Below are 25,762 nucleotides of genomic sequence, written 5' to 3'. Positions count from 1 at the left end.
AGAAAACCAATTACAGACTGATGAACATTAAACAGATCACTGCATGTACTCAGTTTGACTTCTACCTAGGTTTAAGACAGCTGATTTTATACTGGAAGTTGTTGAAACTTTCTGACCTATTTCTAATTAACAATTACAAATCTGATCTGTGGATCTGCTTTTTAAAATGCAATAAACAAAACTTTTTTGGGGGGGGGGGAAATCTCTTGGTGTGGGAAAGCTTGGGTACAAGGCACACTTGTAAATGACCATATGCATTCTAAACACAAAGATCCTAGACTAAAATCATAAAATAATAAAAACATGCAGCATCTCCGGCACTAAAAAGGGACATCTGAAGCCCCATCTCCCCTTGCAAAAAGAAAACATCGCAAAGCCCTACCTCCTTTGCAAAGTGGATACAACGACACTGAGCCATAAGAGGACAAGAACTGACAGTGCTTCCCCCGCACACCTGCGCTATCTGTCTCCACCTGTTGCTACAGTCCGCATTTCCATTAAAGTGTAACCCACCTAAATCCAACATCCAGGCCAGAAAATGCAGATGGTTTCACATTAGAACAAGAAATAATTATTCGCCAGCAGGTAAATCCGCTGGCTTTCCTCTTAACCAGAAGTTCGCTACGCCGCCCAATGACACTGAACAGGGCAGACGAAGAAAGAAAAAAAAAAGGTGCCAAGTCCTTTTAAAAATATGTCACATGCTCAGATAAAGTTCAAGTTAATATCCCGCCCTTCAGTTGCCTCTACTGGCGGAGAGAAAGAGAAGAGACGCGCTATTCGGCTCAAGAGGGTTTCTCATTGGACGAAAGCCGTTTCAATCAACGGGCAGGCGACATGACTGATACAAAGTTGCTGCGACACAGACTGGAAAATGTATCGCTCCTTAAAGCCACAGAGGCTCGTTGAGAGAGCGCAGAGCCTGGGACAGAGCTACCTCTCCCAATGCAAGGTGCAGCCCTCCAAACATCCCTTCTAGTCCAATTCCCCAGCCGGAGTGGAGTCAGGACAGTTGCCCGCTGTTATCGACTGGAGGAGTTAAAAACACCTCATTATAAATTAACGAGGGAAATACTTTTTAAGAGTGCCTTGAAATGAATCCAGGAGGGAGGCTCCCTCCCAACGGAGTCTTGGCAGGGCTATGATGCAGAGCGTGCCCTCCCCGCTTGGGGTTTTGTCCATTTCACTCCCCACTCCTTTGACTGAAGGCAGGCTTGGGAGTGGGGGTGGTTCCTCTCCTCAGGTAGAGCTAGAAACTAGGGTCTATAAAAAGGGAGCCTTTGTCTCCGCCCACCGCAGTCTCCTGGAGACAAAGTTAACTCCACCTGCGCCAAGGTGAGCAGCTTGACTGGCCAGGGAGCAAATTTGGAAGGACGCAGCCTTTTCCTTTCTGTGCTTATAATCATCGCCTCTTACCCGTGCAGCAAGACTATCACGTTTCCATTTCAATTTCCGTGTTTAAACAATGTATGAATATGCATGTTATCGATGCAGTAATGATTTAAAACAGAGAAACTCACTAAGGTTCAAGGACTTGTCCTTTGCTTGTCTCTGGGTTCATTTTATTGCGCCTAGTGAGCCTTTGTAAATGCTGCGCACAGATTTTCTCTCTTTTCGTCCTTTTCAAGTGAGGGTAAATGATAAATGAGAGCAATAAAACGGTTTTAAAACTCGAGTCGCTGTCTGGAGCCTGAAGCATTTAATTTCATCGTCCTTGTTTGCTAGTTTCCAAAGTTTAGAAATATTTTAAAAAGAAAAGAACAATGTAAACTTTAAAATGATACATTCCTCAGTAGTTCTTTACCAACATCCTTTAACCCTGGGCTTCAAAATCAGCAATAATGACGGGCACTCCTAAGCATCAATCAATGAAAATGTATGTTTCCCCTTCTCCAGATTTTGACACCAGCAGCAATGGTGTAGAGAGCTTCTCTTTCTCGCCAGCTAAAACCTGACACAGACACTCCCCGCCCCCCTTGATCCCATCTCTCTCCATTTAATTCCCAGACAAGAATAAACTCCCTCATGCCCCGAGCAAATCCCATAAAATTAGAGGTACCCTGGGAAAAAGGGAAATCTGCAGAAGAATCGTGCAATAAAAGCGGTTTAAGAGTAGAGAAATATATTTAAATATTCCGTGGAATTTATATTTTAGAAAACTAGGGGTTACATTTTTTATCAGATGGGCGCAGTAACGTATTTACTTTAGGATTATTTTTTAAAAAGTCACGTGCCTTCCATGTTTTAATATTCTGCCAAAAATTGATCTCCACTTCCAGACCCAGCAGTAGACATGGGCCGAGGAATGAGCCTGGCTCCCAGACCTAGCAGAGCTACCCAGAGACACGGCTGCTAATGAGTTATTATTTAAGCAATGAACAAGGTTTTTTTAAAAAAAAAACAACCTAAGTTTTAGCTGATTTTAATAGAACCGATCTTGACCTGGACACACAATCTTTCTGCTGAAAAATCTCTGTAGACACAGTTATTAGTTCTCCCCTCTCAACACACTGCCCTCCAAACTAACATAGTCGATCCTCGCTTTTTTGCTCTATTGCTTTCCCCATAAAGAAACGCTCTCTACCCGGCCTTTCCCCCAGGACTCTGTGCAAAGTGATTTGACTGCACTCACCTTATCTAGGACATGGTGGGGCGGCTGGAGGAGGCAAGACCCCCAGCTATTGCTAACAAGCCATCCAACAAGCAGCAATAGCAAGAATTAGGAGGAAACGAATGATGAAGATGCGACTTAAAATGCTCGAGGTGGTTTTAGTTATATCCTGGAAGAAGGGGGCTGTAACACTCTCACACACAACCCCCAGCGGCAGCAGTTCCTCTCTGACTCCAGCACCACGGGGGGCTGCAGCACTGTAAGAGTGGAGCTGGAAACAGTGAAGTCCACCCGGATCAGCTCCTCTCTGCTCTTGGTGACAGCTCCCACCATAGAGGATTAGGTGGCGGGGCGGGTTCCCCCTTGTGTCACACCCTCATCCGCTGCTGGAGGGGGGAGTCGGAGAAAGAGCCACCCTGAAAAAAACTTGCCATTCCAGGTAAAACTCCCGGCGACGCCACCCAGGAAGAGGGAGGCGAGAGTAACACGGGTGTAAACTTTTTCCTCCCTTTTATGTTGACAACCTCTCTGTGCTTCCCCTCCTGCTTCCGTCCTCCTTCACCTTCCCTCTCCTGGCGCTGCTCCGCACTCCCCGCTTGGCTTCCCCGTGTTTTTCTCACGCACAGGAGGCTGCAGCTGGCTCTGGTTCCTGGTTTGTGGAGCTGCTGGAGGAGAGGGAGGGAGGAAGGAAGGAGGGAGGCAGGCCAGGGGGGAGGAGTATAGCTCCCTCCCTTCTCCCCAGGCGGAGCGTGTCTCTCGGCTCTGACAGCACCAGTCTGAAGCGCTGGAGCCCACCCCCGCCTTCCCCGCAGCGGCGGCGGCAGGAGGAGCGAGCGCCGCAGGGACTTGGAGTCGCTTTGCTCCGGCTGGCCGCGCCGCGTTCGCCCAGACACCTAGCGGGGCAGGGGGGAGGCGAGCGGAGCAGGCCCGGCCAGTGGGCAGGGCCACGCCGTAGCCGTCAGGCGGAGAGAAGCGCTTGCTGCTGCTGCTGCTGCCCGAGAATGGAGGGTAGGGGCGGCTGCTGCCGCGGCCGGGGCTCTGTGCGGTGACGCACGGCGGGAGCCACCTTCTGCCCTGGCTGGAAGGGCCGTGACGGGTTCGCGCTGACCTGCGGCCATAGGGCTGGTGTTGCCCCGGGCATTAGCCCTGCCCTCCTTAAAGCCCGGTCGGGGGACACCTCCTTGGCTCCAGTGGGCGAGGGAAATCCGGCTCCGCTCTGACGGCGCTGGAATGATGAAAGTTAGCGCGGGGCTGACTGACTCCTGGCCAGCCTGACACACAGCCCAGCTGGCTTTCTCCCCGCAGGTGTGTGCTGCTCAGCTTCATGTGCGAGAGCCGGCCTTCGCCCTCCCTAGGGCGAATATCAGCTTCCACCCACGAAGCCCTCTCTTTCCACCCCCAGCCTTGTGCCCACATAGCCTGGAAACCGCTCTAACAGCTTGTGAAACGAGGGGTGCTAACACCCCCACGCTTGAAGTAGTTTCCATCCTATGCAGGGTGAATTTACAGTTTGTTCAATGTCACCCCCATTATGCAAATTGTTTCACTACCCATGTGCTCAAACCAGTCATTGGAGTGAAAGCCTGTTACAGGCTTTTTCCTACAGTTCTCTCCTTCAAAGTTACACCCCAGAGTTGGCCTCTGGGGTTCTGAAAATCCATAGCCCTAGCTGTTTCATCTTTTGGGGGGGAACAAGGGACAACCCCAGCATCATCTCACAGGCAGCTCTAGCCCAACACACAGGTGGTGCTAAAACCAGCACAAACTGCCTGCTGCTGAACCATCTCTGCTGAGCATCCAATGGTTGGCTGCAAGAGGAAGCTCAAGTGTGTGAGAACCAGCATGGTCTGAGCAAGGACTGAGTTTACAAAGGACTAATTCCAACTGAGGGTACGTCCAGACTACCCGCCGTATCGGCGGGTTAAAATCGATTGCTCGGGGATCGATATATCTAGACGCGATATATCGATCCCCGAGCGTGCTTATATCGATTCCGGAACTCCATCAACCCCAACGGAGTTCCGGAATTGACAGGGAGAGCCGCGAACATCGATCCCGCGCCGTCTGGATGGGTGAGTAATCCGATCTTAGATATTCGACTTCAGCTACGTTATTCACGTAGCTGAAGTTGCGTATCTAAGATCGATTTCCCCCCCCTAGTGTGGACCAGCCCTCAGAGACTTTGACATCGACATTGCTCAGATGTCCCCCATCTTGAGGGCAGTCACTCATTGTAGACCCAGAGTTAGCAATAAGATTACAAAAGTGAGGGTTGCAAATTTATGACTGAAAGTTATTTACATTAGAATTGAAGAATTATGTAACTGAAGGTACAGAGTTATTTACAGTAAACAAAATAATTTCACAGCTTAAGTTTCCTGCATTCCACATTTGGGCTTTGGCTAGTTAAGATAGAGATGTTATCGTTGTGACTCAGCACAGGCTCAAAATATGGCTCCCTAACTCCTGAGGTATTGAGCATCCATAGTTACCATGAACTTCAACAGGTGCTTTAGAAGGGCCATACTTGCACAATCAGGCCATTTATGTAGGTACCTAAAGTTGGATGCTTACATTTATACACACACAAGTCTGAACATTTTTGCTTTAACTTCTGTATCTCCTTTCCACATCTGTAAAATAGGGATACCAAACCCCATTTACTGCATGCAAGGGTCACAAGCAGTTAATAGGGGTAGAGTGTTACCCTTTGCTTTCATGACCCAGAAAAACTTGTGTATTTAGCTTTAGTGTTCACTTTTAATGAGAATGACATTAATATTTCACTTATAGCTGGAATTTTAGAAGTTTGATTTTGTTTATTTTAAGATGTTAAATATATTCTAATTTTATTTTCTTAGTGAAAAATAAAGTCTGAAGAGACAGCTGTACGTTAAGGCCCTGACTCAGTAAGGTGCTTAAGAACATGCCCAATTTTATATACATTTGTTTTAGAGTTCAGGGTTGTGATCATGATCCTGCAAAGATGCAGGAGTAGTTTTCCAGATGTCAGTTGACCCACAACATTACTCATAAAAGTAAAGTTATGCATGTGCATGAACCTAGGTAGCCACTGAGGCCCGCTTTTTAATTCAGTTATTGTCTACTCTGTCCACGCATCCATCTGAAGTTTATGATGAACTTGATAAATGTTAACTCAAGAAGCCTAAGACAGTTGTAAGGCCAGACTTTAGAATGACAGAATTCAATAGTACAATTACTGTTGTTTTTAATTGAAAACCAATATTTCACTATGCCCACACTAGCAAACTATATTCACACATAATGTAGCTGAAAAGGGAGAAATGTACTGATATGTATTTTAACAAAAATTAGGAACCTTCTATTCTCTTCTTTGTGTGTCAAGTCTGGTTTGGAATACAGATAATTTGTTTAAACAGAGCTACAAAGTATGGGCTACAATTTGCAGTTCATAAGCAGAAGAAAACCTCTATTTAATGACTTAAATAATCCTGCAAATCACAATAATGTGATTGTATATTCCACAATTGATACTATCACCTTGTATACTAATGACTCTCTTCTTTTGCATTTTTAACTTTTTCAAAGAATAAAGTTTGCAATTAAATTTTCATTTCCATAATAAGTGAGAGTGTAAAAGAAAGCAAGCCCCTGACATTTTTTGGTTTGTTTGGGGGGGAGGGGACGTAGGGTTTTGACATGATTGCACCTGTATTTTTTTTTAAAAGTCAGATTTTTTCATATTAGAAAATTTATCTTGTGTATTAATTGTATGTCTGTTTTCTATTATACTCTATATAGTGATGGTTACAGGAAGAATAAAGCACTCCTGGAGGAGGGGGAGAAGGTACAGGATGCTCACAAGTTTTCCACAAATTCAAGGGAAACCCCACTTGTTTTCTGCTTGCGGCTCATAGGAGCATGTCACTTGTCAGTTGTTGGCACTATATGTATTTTAGCAGCATTTTAACAGTTATCACTAGCAAAGATAACATTGAACAAGAAAACAGCATTATATTTTTTAATATAAAGAGCCAGACTAGATCAAGAAATAAAATGCATTTTGGAAAAACACTTGTGACTATGTACACTAAAAAAGGGGGAGCTTAAGGACTATGGTGAAATTATAAATATAGAATTAGTAAAATTTTTAAAATAATTTAAAATGTGCATATAAATATGTAACCAACATTCAAAATTCTGTGATGGGCTCCCACAGCAATGTAGCAATAAGCAAATACAGACCATCATCATAATTTTTCAAGGAGGTCAAGAGCAGCAATGTGAACACCTTAGATGAGAAATTCTCATCCCTTGCATTAGAGGAGAGGTCCACTCATGTCAGACACATGAGATTGAAAGCAGCAGACAGACAAGGGTTAGTCATGCTATAGCAGTTGTCATCTTTGTTCCTAAAGATGGGGTAAATTTGCTATGGCTAATGTATTGCCAAATAAAATCACCACCAAAACTCCGCAGCTTTCACATTTCTCATCCACCAATGGTCTCTAAATTAGGAAAGTGTTTTGGGAGCTACAGGAATAATGGTGAAGTCTAAATTCAGCCTACTGTACTAGATTATTCTGCAGTCTATTTTGAACCATTTAATGCTAATTATAGATATACTTGATTGTTTTAGCCGACAAGACATTTTCCCTTTCACCTAGTTTATTTCTTCTCTTTTTTAAAAATGCTCTTTAATGGCTCAGCCCATAGATGTGGTTGAACCACATCTAAGTATAGTACAATTTCATTGCTAATGCATGTTGACATTAGCAACCACGAGCTTGTATGGAGGGCCAGGACATGCATTTTGAAAATACGTTTCCAGCATATTTCAAGTCATGATTTTTACTGATAGTTTAGTTCCAAATGCAAGGAGCTATATATTTAAAATATTAGGTTTTATTGGCAATGGTAGGGTAGATGTAGCAGAAGCAATAATATATGCAGAACTTTGTTTCTTGTAGCTTTAATATTTTAATATTGCCATATCAATTTATGTACCTTATTTTCAACTTCCAGTTTGTATACTACATACACTTAATATTTGCATGAAAGCATAAATTATAAATATAAGAACTTTAAAAAATTAATAGAACACTGACTTAGTGCAATATTAATTTCCAAACAAATTGTTGCGCAGCTAATTGAATCTTAATATTTATCTACTAGCATTTTTATAGTATCAAATGTAACAGTAATCTGAGTAAAGTCTTTTAGTAAATGCAATAGTACTGTATTTAAACACTGTGCCTGAGTTTGTCGTGTAACAGCAAAAAACCCCAAAACACATCTTCCACCACATAATATATCAAATGCAAGTTAGAGGCACTTTAATCACTCTATAGGCTAGTAAATTTACTTACTGTTCACAACTCTAGAGGAAGCACTCATTTGAGGAACAGAAATGTCATAATAATTTGGATAACAAGGTCAAGTCTAATTCAAGACTCTTGAAATCCAAGGAGAAGTTCGCTTTACAGTGGCATACTATATGTACAATCTTACTTTCCTTATGGAATGAGGAATTCATATCCATTTAGAATTCCAAAATTATATATGCAAAGATATTATATAAATAGCAAAGTAAGGAACTGCATCACAGTAATATTGAGGCTTGAAGATCTTTTTCAAGAGTCAAGAATTTAGTTTTTGGAAGAGAGAAAGCTAAGATAGAACCTGACTGAAATGTAGTGTTCTACAGATACACTTGATTAAATGAACACTTTATAGTTAAGGAAAAGTGATAAACTTTAGTGGACGGTGAAGTGTGTCCAATGTTAAATGAGAGAGTCCCATTGACTTCAGGGGATTTTGGATCAGTCTGAGTTTTAAATATGCAATTCCTGTGTAGGTTGTGCCCTAGCAGGACCAGCTCATGCAGTGTGCCAACTTCCACAAAATAACCTGGGGGCTGGGCCACATGATTCTACCTTCAGATTCATCCTGCATAGATTAGAAAGTGGAGCCATTTAAATTTCTTTTCCCTAGATGAGGGATTATGAAAGACACATGAAAAAAAAGGCAGCATTTTTGTCTCACTGTAACCCTATTCTGCAGCCTACCATCACAACCCTGGCTGAAATGAAGGTTGTATCAAGTCCTAATGATATACTTAGCAGCTGTTCATTAGTTATTCAGCCTATATCAGGTATGAAGCCACTATGAAGACAATTGGCTATACCTGTACTCTTGGGACACATATAAACCAGTGTAAGGGTCCAAGCCAACATCACCGATCCAGAACATTAGGTTGAATTTGGACACTCAGAGATTCCAGTGCTTTCTCTATTCTGCCCTCCTGCACCCTCCTCACCAAAGAAGTGAGAGAGATGGGAGCATGCTTGAGACCCACAACTAGGAACCATGACCAGTCATTTCCCAGAGCCCGGGCGTCTGTAATTCAGACGTTAAAAAATAAACAAAAACCAAAAAAACAAACAAACCACGCCCCTATGGGATAATGAAGTGACTGGATGCAGTCACAACAGACTGGAGTCCGTGCAAGGACATGAATAAGGTCACCTCCAAGTTCTGTTGTGAACCCACAAGAAATGCATGCTCATCAAGCGCAAGCAGCATCTGCCCTGAAGGAAATCTAGCATGGTTTGATAAGCGATACAGGAGAAGTCAAATTTGTATGTGGCTAGAAGGGAGGAAATCAGGGACATGCCGGGGCGGGGGGGGGGAGAGAGAGAGAGAGAGAGAGAGAGAGAGAGAGAGAGATTGTCTGAAGCAAGAAAGTTGGAGTCTTGTCACTGGTATAAGGATTAATAAATGCATTGGCATTTTACGAATCAAACTACTGCATGACCATGCTAGTCTGGTTATTAATTCCTCATGCATAGTGAGAAGTACATAGCTGGTTTTATCATGAAAGTTAAGATTTAAAAACCAAAAAACCAAAAACACACCCACACACACACACACACACTTCAAACAGACTAGAATGGATTCTGCATCCTAAAGTATGCTGTCATTCCAATCAATCACCATTAAGATGAGCTACCATCTTAGGCGGGGAACACTCTCCCTCATGTCCTGAAGACCTCAGATATACATAACATGCAATCCCTACACTCATCCCTCATACCAGTTATTGCCAACTTCTTGTCTTCAATCCCATGTTTGCTCACATTAAAAAAATAAAAATGAGCATGATGGGAGAAGGAAGTGACAGAAATGGGATTATTGTCACTAGGTCCTACTAGTAGCTATGCTTTTACTGGCTCAAGGTGTATACCGTTATGCCCACTTGCCATCAGTAAACAGGCTGTTCCAGACAATTTGACATGAGCTTGATCGTGTGATTAAGTGTATTTGATTGTTGTATGGGGAAAGCAAGCAGCTCATGCTTCCCTCAGTTTGTTATGCAAGTATATTTTCAGGATTTTTACCTCTGTGGACTAGTCACAGCTATTCCAGGATCAAACTGCATTACATAGCTGAGCCTAGTCAGGTAAGTCACAGCAGCCCAGAGCCTGAAAGCATTTAGTGCTTAACTCCACTATGGCCCTTGTTTTCTGTTCCCATTCAGGAGGAGGATGTACATGCACATCTGAAGTTTGGCTTCTGCCCCTACCATACTTGCATATGTACCTTTGAGATCTGCTTTTCATGACCAATTTTGACAGTAGGATCCAGGTTACTCAAGTGTTCCTGGAAAGTAAAGACAAAGGGGGAAATGAACATGGCCAGTTGCAGTCCATTTAAAAATTCAGATCTGTACAAATATTCCATGTAAATGTAATATTTGATTTATTCAGCATTATTTTCTCAGCAGTAACTGGAAGTTAGCAACTGTACACCAAATGTAGAAATATTGCCATATTATTTATCAGCAGAAGCAACAGTGTAACTGATAGCCTTCAGCGTACTCTTATTTTCCTGATTATGGGGTTATCCATTTCTGTGTCTTCAATGAGAAGCAGGTAAGTATTCTCTCCCTAGACGTACCATTAGTTCTGACACATTTACTGAAGCAGAATCTCAGGAAGGGAAAGGAATAGGACCATGCTGAGTCTAACACCTAAATAATTTGTCCAGTGTCTAAATGAGGTAGACAGAACTGTTACTCACTATGCTTGATAAATTAAACATAAGGACAAAAGATAGTAATTCAATCTCTAATAGTACAACTACAGAAGAAGCTTTGATACTGTATGGTATGCTTTCTCCTGAGAAGGAGGATAGGCGATGGAATAAAAGCAAGGAGATTATCTTGAAGAATGATTGAGAATTCACCTTATCTAATCTAATTGCAGACAAATGATCCAATAATATTAAGGATGTCATCTAGGACTGAAGGGTTGATCTTTGAGATCCTTTCTGATGCCAACTGAAAGATGACATAGTAGAGATAAAATGTTGGCAGAAGACTTTTGAATTCATGGATCAGTGGAATGCTGTCTAAAGTCTAATCCAGATGATCTCCATATAAGCAAATAGTATATGGATTTTAGTTCAGAACTGGCAGGGCTTGTTAGGCAGGCTTTAAACCAGATCTGAAATGAGGAAGAGGAAACTTCACAAACTGATACTTCCAATATACAAAGAAGTCTGAAGGAGTTTTACTTCAACAGAAGAATAAGAACTGTACACCAAGAAGAGTGTCTATAAGATAGAAGGAATATGGAAAACAAGGCAAACTAGAAGTGATAAATCATAATCTCCTTTTTCTAAGAGGCATAGTGAAAACTGGTAGGTTGATTTGCTAGGTGGAACATCAGTAGAGAGGAGATCAGTCTATGCTGTCAGACACAAAGCAGGGATTACTTGTTAAAAAAATTATCTACTGAACACTGCCAATGAGAGTTTGACAAGGAAGAAGATAGTGGTTAATTTCTTAAGGTAAGAATACAAGAATAAAAGCCAAAAAAGTAAATAGTGGGCATCTGCTACAGACTATTAGGATGGAGGAAAGATAGATTATTGGACCAGGTTTCCAGGTACTTGAAGCCTTAAGATACCATGTTTGTGACAGATTATTAGTGTCAAGATTGGTAGGACAAGGAATCACTAGAATTTCTGTTTTATGCAGAGAAAAAAGTATGAATCAAAAGCAGAGAAGTCATTCTTCATTTACATCTTACTGATAAAGATGAGAATACTAGTGAAGCAGGCTACAGTATCATGACCACAAAAGTACTTTAACATTGCAAGGAATAGGTCAGAATAAAAAGTATTACATTTCAAGAAAGCTGATTTTGGAAAGTTAATTCTTACAAGGTGCAATAGGAGGAACTACTAGAATCTATCAGTGTGACAGAATGGATGAGGATTCTAAAAGCTACTATAATTAGAGCACACAGCACTTCCTGAAAAAAAATAATCAGAGAACAAAAAGAATGGCTTATGTGACTTCATAAAGGAGAACTCAGATTGAGAGAGCTGGACTGGAACCCTGTACTGGAAATGGAAGAGCAGCATAACGGCAACCAAACAATATGGAGAGTCTATCACAGTTGGCAGGAAATAGATCCCTGGCATCAGAAGAACACAATGTGTTGGGCTAACCCAATAAGATAAAAAGGTACTTTTAGACAAGAGACTATAGGAAAAAGTAGCAGATAATAGGCGAGGGAGAGTTTGACATTAATGATGCCAACCTTTAGAAGAGACTAAATGCCTTTTTAAAGTCTGTCTTTGGCAAGAAAATTGAAGTGGAGAAGTTGGGAGAATCAGGATATAAAACCCTTGTAAGACAGCTACAAAAAAGATGTTCATGACTCTTTCTCCTTCCCCCAGCCCTTCCCAGAACAAAACAGAAGTTCTGCCCTGAAATGCTGTTGATCCTGGTGCAGCTGTAATAGGCAAGAGCCAGTCTCACAGACATGCTGTGCTGGCTCTAGAACTCTTGCCATCTTGTTCTTAGGCAGGGGTGAAAGTAACTTAAAGAACTTACCAGCATACTTGCTGGTATGCCAGACCGCTTACTTTCACCTCTGTTCCTAGGCAATATAGCCCCCATTAGGGCAGGGAAATGGTGGCTTCTTTGAGGATCTACGGTTATGAAGGAGAATCAGGCCAGAGGGAGAAGAGCACTCCTTAATCTGTTTCAGGGTCCTGGTAGTTTAGCTTTAACTACACTGTACTAAAAATGCACTATGTGTAATTGTCCTTAGAAGTCATTCCATGCATAGTATGCATAAAACCATCATTGTAGTAAACTGTGTTGTCCCTTTCCTGAGACGATTATTGCATTTTAATTTATCATTTCTAAGTAAGCAGGCAAATTGGACAGACTTGATTTAAAATGGGGGCGTTTTATTTAAGGCATCCACTGAAGTGGTTGGGGCTAGCCCATAATTTAAAATGGTTCTTCACCCAGTTTCTAGAGGGCCAGTGTTCCTCAAATAAAAGAAGAGTACAGCTCCCCAGATCTCCTTTTAGTTGTCTATCTTGAAGCTGAAACTTGTGACCCAGCCTAATGATACAGGCTTGATTATTCAGACACTGTGAAAGGGTTTCAAAATTCACTAGTGTAATGAATTATAGCTGCAGTCACTCAACTGGAAAATATAATAGTTTCTATTGAGTTTGGTTTTGTTCTGGTGCACATTACGCCAGGTGTTCTGGTAATCTAGAATACAATAGTTAATATTTTATGAACATTGCGCAATGGACATTTCACCTTAAAAAACCAAGCCAAAATATATTTGTTTTTCTTTATAGACATTTGCACTAAAAAGCCACTGTAATGGATACAGGGAAAGGATTCAGTTTGCCTCTTGAAGATACTTAAGACTCATTATTTTAAAGTTGGAGGTCATCTGCAGTTTGTGGGGAAAACAAGTGAATATAGGAAGGCAGAGATTGTTTGGAATATGGGGGGTGGCACTTCTTTATTTTAGGAGGATCCTTGTTAGATTAAGAAGCAGAAAAGATTGCTTCAGTGAACCCAGGAAAGCAGACTATGAGCGTGACACTGTGGAAGCGTTAAGTAGTATAATGGATTATACTTATTGGAAATTAAAATTAGATTTGACAGCCGAGACCCCCTAATAAAAATAAAGCTATGCTTTGCTACACAGATTACTTAAATATGTAGGAATCTTTTAGTCAGGCTGTACAGTATTAGAGATGGGGATGTCCCCCAAAAGTCAAGACAATCACTAAATGGTATCCAATAGGACTGAATTCTTCCCATTGGGAAGAAAGTATCAAATTAAGGCAAATAGTGAAGTAGATACTTGGGAACTTATTTTTGTGCAAGTGCTTTGATTGAAGTTACTGCATCCTCAGAATAATGGGAAATAAAAGATTTAATTGGAAGAAGGAAGGGATGCTGAATTGAATGAAACTGCATTTTCCAGATTTGCCACTAGATCTAGTAGCTATGTTAGATCATAAACTGGACCTGTCAAGAGAAAAACAGTAGTGTTGAACTGGGACTACCAAGTTTGTTTCCCCCTTTTTGAACTCCCAAGACCTTTGAGTTCTCCTGGGAATCTTCTATTGACAGCCTTGAGTCTAGAAACTGTTGCAACTAAACTGGTACAGGACAAGGATGAGGACAGTTCAACAGGTGCAGAGAAGTTAAATACTAGTTTGAGCGCCACCAGAAATATTCAGATTTCAAAAAACAAACCATGATTTACAGATTGCTGCATAGTTATGCAGAGTCTTGGGTGAGCTTTCTTTTTGGTGGACTAAAATGTAAAGCTGACTACTGTATACTTTGCAATAGCATATCATATAGGCTTGCCACCATCAAGAGATCTGATGAACAGGAAAGGCAGAAATTACAGGCTTTCTGATCTTGACTCCAGCTCCAAGCAAGCAGTATATCTGAAAGAGTAGTAAATCCATAGGGAGGACCATTTTCTGAAGCAGGCTCCTTTAAAAAACAAACCAACCAACAAATCACCACCACAACCATGAAAAATAAGGTAGCTGTAATCAAGTGAGAGATCACAAGATCTGCTTTTGCAAATGCCTTTTTGTACTACACCTCTACCTCGACATAACACGACCCGATATAACATGAATTCGGATATAACGCAGTAAAGCAGTGCTCCAGGGGGGCAGGGCTGTGCACTCTACTGGATCAAAGCAAATTCAATATAACATAGTTTCACCTATAACATGGTAAGATTTTTTGGCTCCCGACGACAGTGTTATATCGAGCTAGAGGTGTACCATCAGACTGTGAGCTAACCACCAAGATGTACATTTAATCCATGTTCCCATCCTTTGCTATAGGAGACAGACGTATGTCCTTCCACTCTCTTGTTCATTGTCAGCACATGATCCGTAATTTAGCTCCAGAGATATTCCAAGATACTGGTGAGTCAGGTACTGAAGTAAGTCGTGTATCCATACCCAGCTTTACTCTTTGGATCAGATGAAAGAAACACTTTTTAAAGGCAGAAATTCACCTTTCCTTTAGAAGTATTTCCAAGTCATGTTACATTTAAGCTACAGCTCCAAGAGACAGGTGAGCAGTTATTCATAAAAAATAATAATTGGTTTCTGGCCAGGCACAACGATTTGTTTTAATGGATTCACTTCAGAGTTACTTTTAGGAAAGCATTAAATCTGGTGCTAAATAAAGTTACATACTCAGGCTTTCTTTTCCAATGCTGGCAAGGTCAATATAGGTAGGGGTGTGTGTGTGTATATTTTTTAATACAGAATTTCTGGTTAAAGATGGGCCTGATGCAGCCCCCTAAATCAGAATCTCTCAATTTGGATGATTTTTTAAAATCCAGCCTCAGATCCAAGTTCTGATTAGTGCATGTATCATCATTTGCAACATTGCAAATCTGAACAGAGTTCAAGTTGTGGGTGGAGTTTGAAAACAACCTGAACTCAGATCTGAGATTTTCAGCTGGGGGCCACCCCTGGCCCTGCAGAGTATATGCAGAAGTTCTCCTCCCATAGCCTTTTATAGGCTTCATATTGTATTGTCTAGTAAGCATGTTTCCTAATAATGGACCTGGGCCAGCTTTTTTTAAAGTTGATTGCAGGGATAAGTGATGGTGTATACTTTTTATTAGATGGCCAAGTCCTCACTATTTTCATATGGCATCACCATCAATCTTACACAAGTGGTATAAGCAGGAAAGAGTTAGAATGCAAGAGGAAACAGACTGCTTCTCCAAGGATGGGGGATTGCTTAGATTATAGCATATGAGCAGCACTAGATTTTTCTCATGGGAACCCATGAAGGAACGATATTTGAATAAAGAGATAGCATAGAAGAGTGACTCACCAGCTAGCATACCCCCTTGTTGGTGGGCAAACCACAATAGTTTCCTCCTCCAGTACCCTCTTGTCTAGGAGTCTGCTTCTTCTCATTCCAGCTCTCCAGCCAGGTCACATTCAGTCTCACCCTTTCTGGGGTAAGAGAAAGCCCCACAGAACAGTAGTCCAATGACTTTATGCCAGGTCTTCACACCAGAGGGCTCTCATACCACCTCTCAGTAGCCACTAAGTGAAACCAAGCTCTTCCTTAACTGTTGGCCCCAATCCAGGGACTCGAGCAAGCAGCTAAACTCTGCTCCTTCAGATTCTTTACAGGAGTTCTACCTCCCTCACTCTGCCCCTAGGCCCTTTACCATAGCCCCTTACTGGGCTCTCTCCTCCACAGAATTCTTCACCCCTTCCCCAGCTCTATGGAGTTTTTTCTGGCAGAAAATACCTCCCAGGGCTGTCTCACTAGAAGCCCATCGATTATCTACCTCCCCTAATAAGGCTCTCTATTTCCTCCAGAAAAAAACAACAACCCCCAGTCTGCCTCCTGGCATCTTATCCTTTTGTCAAGACTCACCACAGACATTCACTCTACTTCTGTAACTTTCCACTATCTCACATAGCTATTTACTGGTATTTCCCTTCTCAGGAGTTTATCCCAGCCCCTACAACTTCCTGGCTCTTTTCTACTGCCAGGAAGTTCTTCCTTTCTTAGTCACCAATGCTCCTCTCAGCTGGGACTCATCCTTAATTTAGACATCTAACTTCTCCCCACTGGGCCTAATCCTAAATTGGGCCTAATTCTAAATTGCCCTCCCTTCATTGGTGCAACCAAGTGAACTAATGGTTTTTGGCTCCATTTAATTCTTTTTCTGCCTTTGGGGGCTTTACATCCCATTACAGATAGGAAAGCTCATTTTGGTAAACACAAGAAAAATCAAGTATCAGAGGGGTAGCCGTGTTAGTCTGGTCTGTAAAAGCAGCAAAGAATCCTGTGGCACCTAATAGACTAACAGACGTTTTGGAGCATGAGCTTTCGTGGGTGAATACCCACTTCCTCAGATGCATTGATGGATTTCCACTCCATACGGCTAAATGCAGTGCCTTGCATGGTGTCAAGTATCAGAGGGGTAGCCGTGTTAGTCTGGATCTGTAAAAGCAGCAAAGAATCCTGATGCATCTGAGGAAGTGGGTATTCACTCACGAAAGCTCATGCTCCAAAACATCTGTTAGTCTATAAGATGCCACAGGATTCTTTGCTGCTTTTACAAGAAAAATCACCTATCACCTGTGAAATCATGGTAATGTGTAGCTCATTCATCTTTTGTAGGCTATGTTTACCATGAAACTGTTTAACTGTACTGTGTTTTTTCCTCATGATTTAAGCCACATACTATGAGGAGTGAATGCTATCATGATTCTAGTGAGAAGAGCAATTACAATAGTAATATTCTCTCTTTATAGGAACTACAGAGTAAACCCTAATAAATAACTGGCTTAGTCTCAAAATAACAAACATGCCAGGATATGAAAATCACATCTTTCTGTAAATATTAAGAAAAAGATTTAATATTTCATAATTTGGGTGCATGAGCAACATCCAGAATCACTCACAATAAACTATTTCATTATTTCAGTACTGCATAGGATGTAGTATCAAGGACAGGAAAGCCAAAATATGTCCATGACAAAGATTTTTCAAGTATCTATCTTAATTTTTCATATCTACATATTGATTTTTGTTTCATTGTTAGGATTACTTAGCTACTTAAGTACCTTAATGCCCTCAGACCTCATTGCAAAACACTATTAAGGGAGAAGCTTCAGATATGCCAGTGACTCCCACGTAGGAAGCATGTGATAGCCAAGAGTATTCAGAATATAAATGTCTGCTGCAAATCTCTGAAAATACCCTGAAAAACTAAAGCATGAAAGAAATGTCTGCTTCCTAGTATAACTTGTTGCACAACATTTATTCCCCAAGTGGTCTAATGGAACCCAAGTTTGTTGATCTTCCAGATATTCTCCTTTGCCTAAGTAGAATGACTGTGGAAACTCTGAGGATTGAAGCAGGTTTATTTGTTAAAATGCCTCTTTGTATTTGTTCCTTTATAAATATATGTATGCACACTCAGAAGATGATTTAACAAATGCTATTTTTCTATGCACTCAGTTGTTTCTCTTGTACACATGCAGGCTGAGCAAAATGTTTAAATTAGAGTAGACTGAATAACTGATTCTTTGGTTCATTGAAAGTTCTGAAAAATTGAAAAAAAAATTGATTTGAACCAAACTTGAAAATTCCAAAAGATTTCAGCAAATCAAAAAAAGTCAACAAGAAGTTCATTTTGGTCAAACTGAACATTTCATTTCTGGGCACTTTTTAAAAGAAAATGAAAGGAAATGAAGGGCTAGAGTCACAAAATGGCTGGAAGATGCCAGAATATAAACCTGGGTCCTATTTTCCCAAGGAGTGTCCTAACAACCAGGTGACAGAATCATTCTCATGCTCATTTTTCTGGATCAATAACTAGTCAAGTATTTTATAGAGAGAGGAACGGCCTCAACCTGCAGAACATCTCATAGCACTCGCCTCTGCAGATAGAATCTGAACTTGGATCTCCTTCTCCACAGACAGGAGGATTGAACCCAGGGCCACACATCCTGATGAGTGCCCTAATCACTGGGCTAGAGCTTAGAAAGGAGGCAGTAGCAGACTCATCATCACTTCCTACTTCTCACACCACTTTGTGAATGGAGCCTAAGTCCTGAAAACAAATTTTTTGGGGGGCCAAAACTGTGTTGTTAATTTGTTTGCATTTTCTGGTGAATAAACTATGCTTCCAAGTTCTTTTGGTGAGTTCCAGTCAGAACCTGTTTTTAAATGTATGTTGCAGCTGAATATTGGGTTGTGCCAATCAGATGATCTAAAACTCTTTTCCATTTGCTTTGACAGTTCTTTTGGCTGCCATTATTTCAGCACATGTAAGGCAGGAGCATATGGTACATTATCATTTGCAATACATGCTATACTTTGATAATTTTTCTTCCAAAATACATGTATAAAGCAACATGATTAGTGGCAATAAAATGCATGTGGAATTCTACAGATCTGTACCTCATCCAAGCAGGAATGTGGATTTTTAGTGTATAATGACTAGGTCTGATTTTGATGGGAATTAGAGAAGATGGGTTACTAACAAAACAGATTATGGGAATTAGCAGATGATTCCTTCTATCCCAGAGGAATTTTGAGCAGAGGAATTTTAATTGTCCTTACAGTTAGGTTGATGAAGAAGCAACATGGTTACCTTTGTGCTCATGAAGATAAGTTACTGAGTAATAAAGCTGAATAATATTCATTTTCATTTGAAATTATTACAATTAATAAATCCACAAGGTATAGGTGGAAGCAATGGCAGTAGCTTTACATCTCACAGAACATTACAATGAAGAACTGTCTAAAGAAGACAGAATGGTATGTTTATTATACCCTTTAAAAGAATTTCCTTCTGTTGTCTCATTTACAAGCACCAAGTTAGGTGGTAATTGTAAGATGATTCAGTAACACTCTAAAATAATGATTCAGCTAATTAATGCTGAATTACAGAGGCAGTCCTACACAGATACTCATAACATCCACATTAGCACTGATTGAGTGCATCATGATTAATCTTATTACAGCAAGCACCAAAGGAACGGAACATGATTATACTATTTCTTGAAAGTGTTTACTGAAATTTGTTTATAAAACTGTGGGCTTTATCCTATTTTGTTCTTCTCAGGTTCATCAGTATGGAGAATAGGGCATAGTAAGCCTATTCCCCCATGCACAGCAGTGCAAGATTCCTAAGAGAATTCTGGAGAGCAGGTTCTGATAATACGATGGCTAGAGAACCATGACTCCCAAAGTGTTGTGGTCTGTTGGCTAGAAGGCATGGCCAGGCCTCAATCGGCAACATGCACACTGACAATCTGCAGCACCTGAAGCCCCACCAAGCAGGGGAGCTTCTTGCTCAGAGCCAGCAGTGAAATTCTTGTAACCAACACAAGGCTCAATACTGTTCTCTCCATCATGACTTCAACCAATAAAAGCAGGATTTCATCATTTGTCTTTGGAGTTTCATAGAAATTCTGGATCATAGTTTTGTATGCATCCCTCTACTAGGTTATTGGCTTCTTTTGTGTAAGAAGTAAATGGGCAATGCAAATGTTTTGAAAGCGGATTTGTCTCTCTTTTTTAAAACAGGATAGAAAGTTATTAATAAATATGGCACAGTTAGTCTTTTCATTTACACACAGGAAGGTAGACAAGGTCACTGTGGTACAGCAAATTTAAGGTATTTTCAAGACAGTATGTTCAGAGGTCCCAAGCTGAATTAAATACATGTGAATTGATGACTGTCACCATTTTGTAAGATGATGCAAGTATTACTCACTCCTGAAAATGGTGCTTCTGGCAATGACATTGAAATGTTTACTAATGCCAACTGGAGTGATCCTTTCAGAGGCAATACTTTTAAGAAGCATATAAAGTCACAGCATCCTCCCCCTTCTTTTTCAGAGATTGGCATGCTCATGTCCAAAAACCTGGCAGAGAATTAGGAAATTGAATATAAACATAATATAAGGCAACTGGGAAACGGAAAACAAACTCATCTTCATTTAAAGGGTACCCACAAGTACTCTAACAATGCCAAACTTGTTATTTTTTTCTCTTTTGAATAGTGTAATGGGTGAAAATTCCCATAGGGCAGAGCACAAAGCCCTACACATGATTTAACATCTTTGACTTAATTTGTCTTGTGGGTGCTAGACATTGGGGCCTCTTCACACATGGTGTAGGTACTGCAGTGTGAGGTAGCAGCAGAGCCACTCCGCAGTCAAGATTAAAATATTCTGGGTCTGTGGCCTTTGCATCACTTTTTTTACAGAGGGCAATGGTTGATGGATCTGTGTCCTGGCATATGATTGACCCGGACTCTACCCAACTCATTGATTCTAAGACCTCATGTGTGACAGTATATAGGAAGCTGCAGTAGAGCTGGACTATACGGTGTTCACTGGGTGCAGTTTACCAAAAAGCTTCTCATCCTATTCAGCAAAATAAAAATGTAGCATGATGGATACAGAGGCAAATTCAGCCTTGGCATAGCCCAGTTGCTCCCACTTATGTCAGGTATAAATCTGTTCCAAAATGTTTTAGTGACCAGATACTGCCTATACTGCCCCTAAATTGCTGGCTATGCTGCAGGAAGCACATTGAATCAGCACTCCACTGTCACACAGAATTGGAGTGAATGAGGAGGAGGAGGAAGGATGGATGTCAAGGCTGATTCCCCACTTTGGCACTTCAAGTGCAGAAAGTGGGGGCCTGCAAGGATTGTAAAAACTAATACTGGCCACTCCAGGCTTGTATTAAACTCCCAAGGTTACAGCTTCTCTCTGACCTTGGATAGGTAATGCTGCCACCACCCAAATGCAAAACCCCTTGGAACTCAGGAAGGAGCACTTGGGAATTCCTTCCTGTGGGGTACCCTCAAGCGCTTTCACACACACCCACACCCACACCCACCCAGGGAAGAGTTGAGAAAGAAAAACAAAGGAAATCAGCTGTTACCACCAGCTAATTAAAAAACATGTGCACAAACCTCAAGACACAAAAATTCAAATCCCGATCTTAAAAAAGGAAAACATTTTTAAAAACAAGAAGAAGGAAAAAAAACCATCTGAAAACTCAGGGTATTGCTAGATTTTAGAAGAGCAATTCCAAAAATTAAGCACCCAAAGTAGCTTTCTTGAGTATTAGCTTAAAGGTTTCAAGCCAACAAAAGCAGCTGGGGTTAGCACAGAGGAGTCCACAAGCCAATAAGAAATTAACCTAACCGCATCTTTCTAAACATTCATGATCTACTTACATATCTGGGTTGTTAAATAAGTAGCTCTAGATATGGTCTGATGATTTTCATATCTGACCTTCATCTTCTCACAGCATAACTACTCCCTGTTCCCCCTCTTTCCCAGAGAACAACTACGGACACAAAGGGGAAGTTTTTTCCCCATTTTAAAAAGTTCCAGCCTTCCCATTGGCTCTTTTGGTCAGGTGCCTTAACAACCCCTTTCCTTTATCTGGTGGATTTTTTTTAACCTTTTTCAGATAAAGCAAGCAGAGAACAGCCATGAAGAGGGACTTTAGAGCTCACTGGGTGTCCATAAGAGGGAGCTCCCCCCCTCATTTATCAGAGATGGTCTTGTAGTTAGGGTACTCAACAGGGACTCAGAAGATCAGTATTCAATTTCTGGTGGTGCTACAGACTTTTTTCTGTAACTTTGAATGAAGTTCTTAATTTCTCTGCACCTCACTTACCCATCTGTAAGTAGGGTTAATAATACCTTCTCAGTTAAAAACGTCTCTGATGAGGCAAGCATGGAAATCTCATTCACATCCCTAAACCCAGGAGTCATAGTGAAAGCCCCATCTCAGGAGCTCTTCACCCTCAACTACAGAAATGGAAGAAGTTGGGAAGAGAAGGGAGATCATTTCTTCCCAGGAGAAGAGTTTTTTAATGGATCACAAGTAGGAAAGGGGTGTACTTTGATATACGCAGTGTATTTTCATAAGAACAGCTGGAGCTGACTTGAAAGATGGCCACCCTAAATGACTGAGCTCTTGGAAATGCGACTGAAGAACTCCCTGAGTTGCTTAGCAATACCCAACATAGGGATGGGTTTGTTCCCTGATGAATGAACATCAGTCAGCCTAGGAAGAATTTTAAAGAGACTGTGTCTTTGTTTCAAAGATTAGCTAGAGAGGGGAAGAAACAGGCCCACCAGGCAAAAGACTCATTCTTTTTCCAAAATAAACAGTGATCAGAAAAAGAAAGCAAACTATAGAAAAAACCTGATTTGACAAGAGACCATGACCATTATGCCTTCCAACCTCTGTGTGTAAACAGCCCCTAACCAAAAATAACTCCAGTGGGCAGTTTCCCATCACAAAATTGCAAGTGTATTTTTAAAGCGGATTCTAAGCTCTTTGGGATAAGTCCCTTGTCTGGCCCTTTTGGCACTAAATAAATAATATCTATCTAAGACATGTATGAATCCCATTACTGTAGCATATGAGTGCCTCTTAGTCTTTAAAATATGTATCCTCACAACATCTCTGAGGTAGAGTGGTGCTATTATCCCTCGTTTATACTCTGGGAACAGAGGCCTAGATGCAGGGGCAGCTCCGGGCACCAGCACGCCAAGTGTGTGCTTGGGGCAGCAAGCCGCGGGGGCGCTCTGCTGGCTTCCGCGAAGGCGGCAGGCAGGTTGCCTTCGGCTGCAAGCCTGCAGAGGGTCCACTGGTCCCGTGGCTTCGTGCAGGTGTGCCGCCGAATCCACGGGACCAGAGACCTCCCGCAGGCAAGCTGCCGAGGGCAGTCTGCCTGCAGTGCTTGGGGCGACAAAATACCTAGAGCCGCCCCTGCCTAGATGATCAAAAGTTGCACCTAACTCCTACTGATTTCAGTGCAAGTTAGGCACCTAAATATCTTTGAGCACATGGGCCAGAAAGACTAAGTGATTTGGTCACACAATAAGTCTTTGGGAGAGCAAAGAACTGAACTCAACTCTCCCAATTCCTAGGCTATTTCCCTAACTACTGGATCCTCCTTTCTGTCTGGTAATAACAGCACAGAAATGATAATAATGGTACCTGGGCTTGCTACACTAACATGCTTTATAAATTATACAGTAATAAATCATCAGAACATACCTATATCAAAATCCATGGATCCTCTCCTGTGTCTAAGATGTCCCCGTAGTAGCTCTCCTGGATTACATGGCTCTAGGTGGGTTGAGTTATATCCAAGAGTTGGGAACTGTGAAGCACAAGAGGTGAGGAGATCATTTGTATGAAGTGAGCTATCTCCTGCAAACAGTTCTTTATCTTTCCATTGTAGAGCAGGTTTTTTTCTTCGGTATGAGGTTTCCTTGTAGGTTGACCTTTCTGCTGAACAGGTCATCTTGCTGTTGAACCAGTGCTGGACCCTTACTGATAGCTCTTTCTGTCTGTGTTGAAAAATGTTAAATATGTGACCACCTTATCAAGCTAACTCTTTAATAGATCTTGAGCAATTCCTTGGAACAATATGTCAACCTCAGTGGAAATGGTTGCTTCTATGAGGCTTAAAGATTTTGTGACTTCTTGTTATTGTATGACTCCTTGTAGATTCACCAAAGAATTTCAAGTGGGATATTACTGCTCTGTGCAAATTACCTATTTGTTTTCTGTTGAATCTAACTGTTTGTCAGTGGGAGAGCTGCAACTTCAGGAGAACGTATACACAGAAATATGAGGCTTGGCTGGTCCTAGGGAGCAGGAGTGATTTTCAATGACTGATGACATCAGAGAGAAGCTGTCCTGTATTCAGACTGAAGTTGCTGAACTGTAAATAAAACTGGAGAAAACTAAAGCAGACTTTGCATCTTTCTTTTTAGAGTTACCACAGAGTAGTTTATCCACAGTTGTGTAGCAAACAGTAGAATGAGCATTTATAACTGCTTCTTTTTTTAAAATACTAATTCTTTTTTTTTCAAAGAGGCTTTGTTTTAATTACATATTTATATGAATTAATCACTTGCAAATTAGATGGTCTTGTGGTTCTTGACTCTGCTCCTCACGAGTAGCTCTGAGCCTCTGCCTTACTTTTAAGTTTAAGGATTTTAACTGAGATAGGCCCTTGTACTGGCTGTGCAAGGTCAGGAGACCCCTGGCATCTATATATATGTAGCCAGATATCATTTTTAAAAATATTATTTCTCACTCTATAAACCAGTTCTGTAGTGGTACCTTTCCAATGCTGTATGATATATAAAATTTTCTTTACTTTTGGTTAAACTGTACTTGGCACTACTGCTGTATTATCCAAGGTATACAATAATTATTCTCCAATATTGAATGTCCCGTTGATAAGGATCTTGAAATGAAATATAATTGTGTAACTGAAAATCATATTCGATTTCTACCATTCCAGATCTTGGATAGCTAAATCAGACAGATCCACTTATGAATTCCAGTCTCCTGAAGATTCCAGTTTATGCCTGACTATGTCTGGAAAATAATGTGACAAAAGAAAGTTGCTAATAACTCATGAACCCAAAAATATTTGCAGTTGTTCCTGGGGGCACAGATTATATTTGATTTTTTAAAAACTAACTGACAAAGACATTTTCTTTCTTTCTTTCTTTCTTTCTTTCTTTCTTTCTTTCTTTCAACAAAGGTCTATTCAAGTTTGACTCAGTGTGCGTACAGTAAAATGTAACCATTTTGTGCTCTGAGTAGGTGTTAAAACTGACTTCTTAGTAATCACAGGGAACCCCAAAGCCCATGAAAAACGCATAATACACTGTAAATGAAAATCAAAAACTTCTCAGCCTTTTGTAGCTAATAAAATGTTGTCTAAGAATATTAATCATCTTACGTTTTTAACTCTAGTGATGAAGCTACTAGTTTTAGAAGCACTGCAAGTGCTCTGGAAGCTGTGGAAAACTGCAAATGTTATTAATTCTCACTGGTAAATTAAATCTGCAAAATTTCAATGCAGATATTGTATGCAAAGACCATTTAGTGACATGTCACTCTACTTCTGCTATTAAATCCCTTTGAAAGAGAATCATCCTTAGCTCTTTCAGACGGTTGATTCTGAAAGAATTCATTTAATGGGCCAGACCTTCAGCTAGGATAAATCAGTGGGGCTAGGATAGAGTAATGAACTCTGTGGAGGTTGATGAATAATAATACTGAGTGTTTTTAATTCAAAGCACTTTGGAAAGTAAGTCATTATCATGAACCCCATTTTACAAATTAGGAAACTGATTCACAGAGAGACAAAGTCATTGGACCAAGCTCATCCAGCAGGCCAGTGACACAGCCAGAAATAGAACCCAGGGCCCTTGAGTTCTAGGCCAGTGTTCTATCCA

At 41.0% G+C, this 25,762-nt stretch overlaps 1 protein-coding gene across 1 annotated transcript in view; it reads right to left on the bottom strand.

Moving 5' to 3' along the window:
• NR3C2 (nuclear receptor subfamily 3 group C member 2) overlaps window positions 1–1,509 on the bottom strand; it is a 265,632-nt gene extending 264,123 nt beyond the window's left edge. Inside the window, 1 exon segment of the mRNA XM_030563606.1 lies at window positions 514–1,509. Coding sequence (XP_030419466.1) covers window positions 514–526 — 13 coding nt within the window. The 5' untranslated portion in view covers window positions 527–1,509.
• Between the last annotated feature and the right edge of the window lie 24,253 nt (window positions 1,510–25,762).

The sequence above is a fragment of the Gopherus evgoodei genome, chromosome 5 (genome assembly GCF_007399415.2).
Source record: "Gopherus evgoodei ecotype Sinaloan lineage chromosome 5, rGopEvg1_v1.p, whole genome shotgun sequence".
Taxonomy (NCBI): Eukaryota; Metazoa; Chordata; order Testudines; family Testudinidae; genus Gopherus; species Gopherus evgoodei.
Note: the sequence above shows the minus strand (reverse complement) of the source record. Positions and strands in the feature narration are given on the sequence as shown.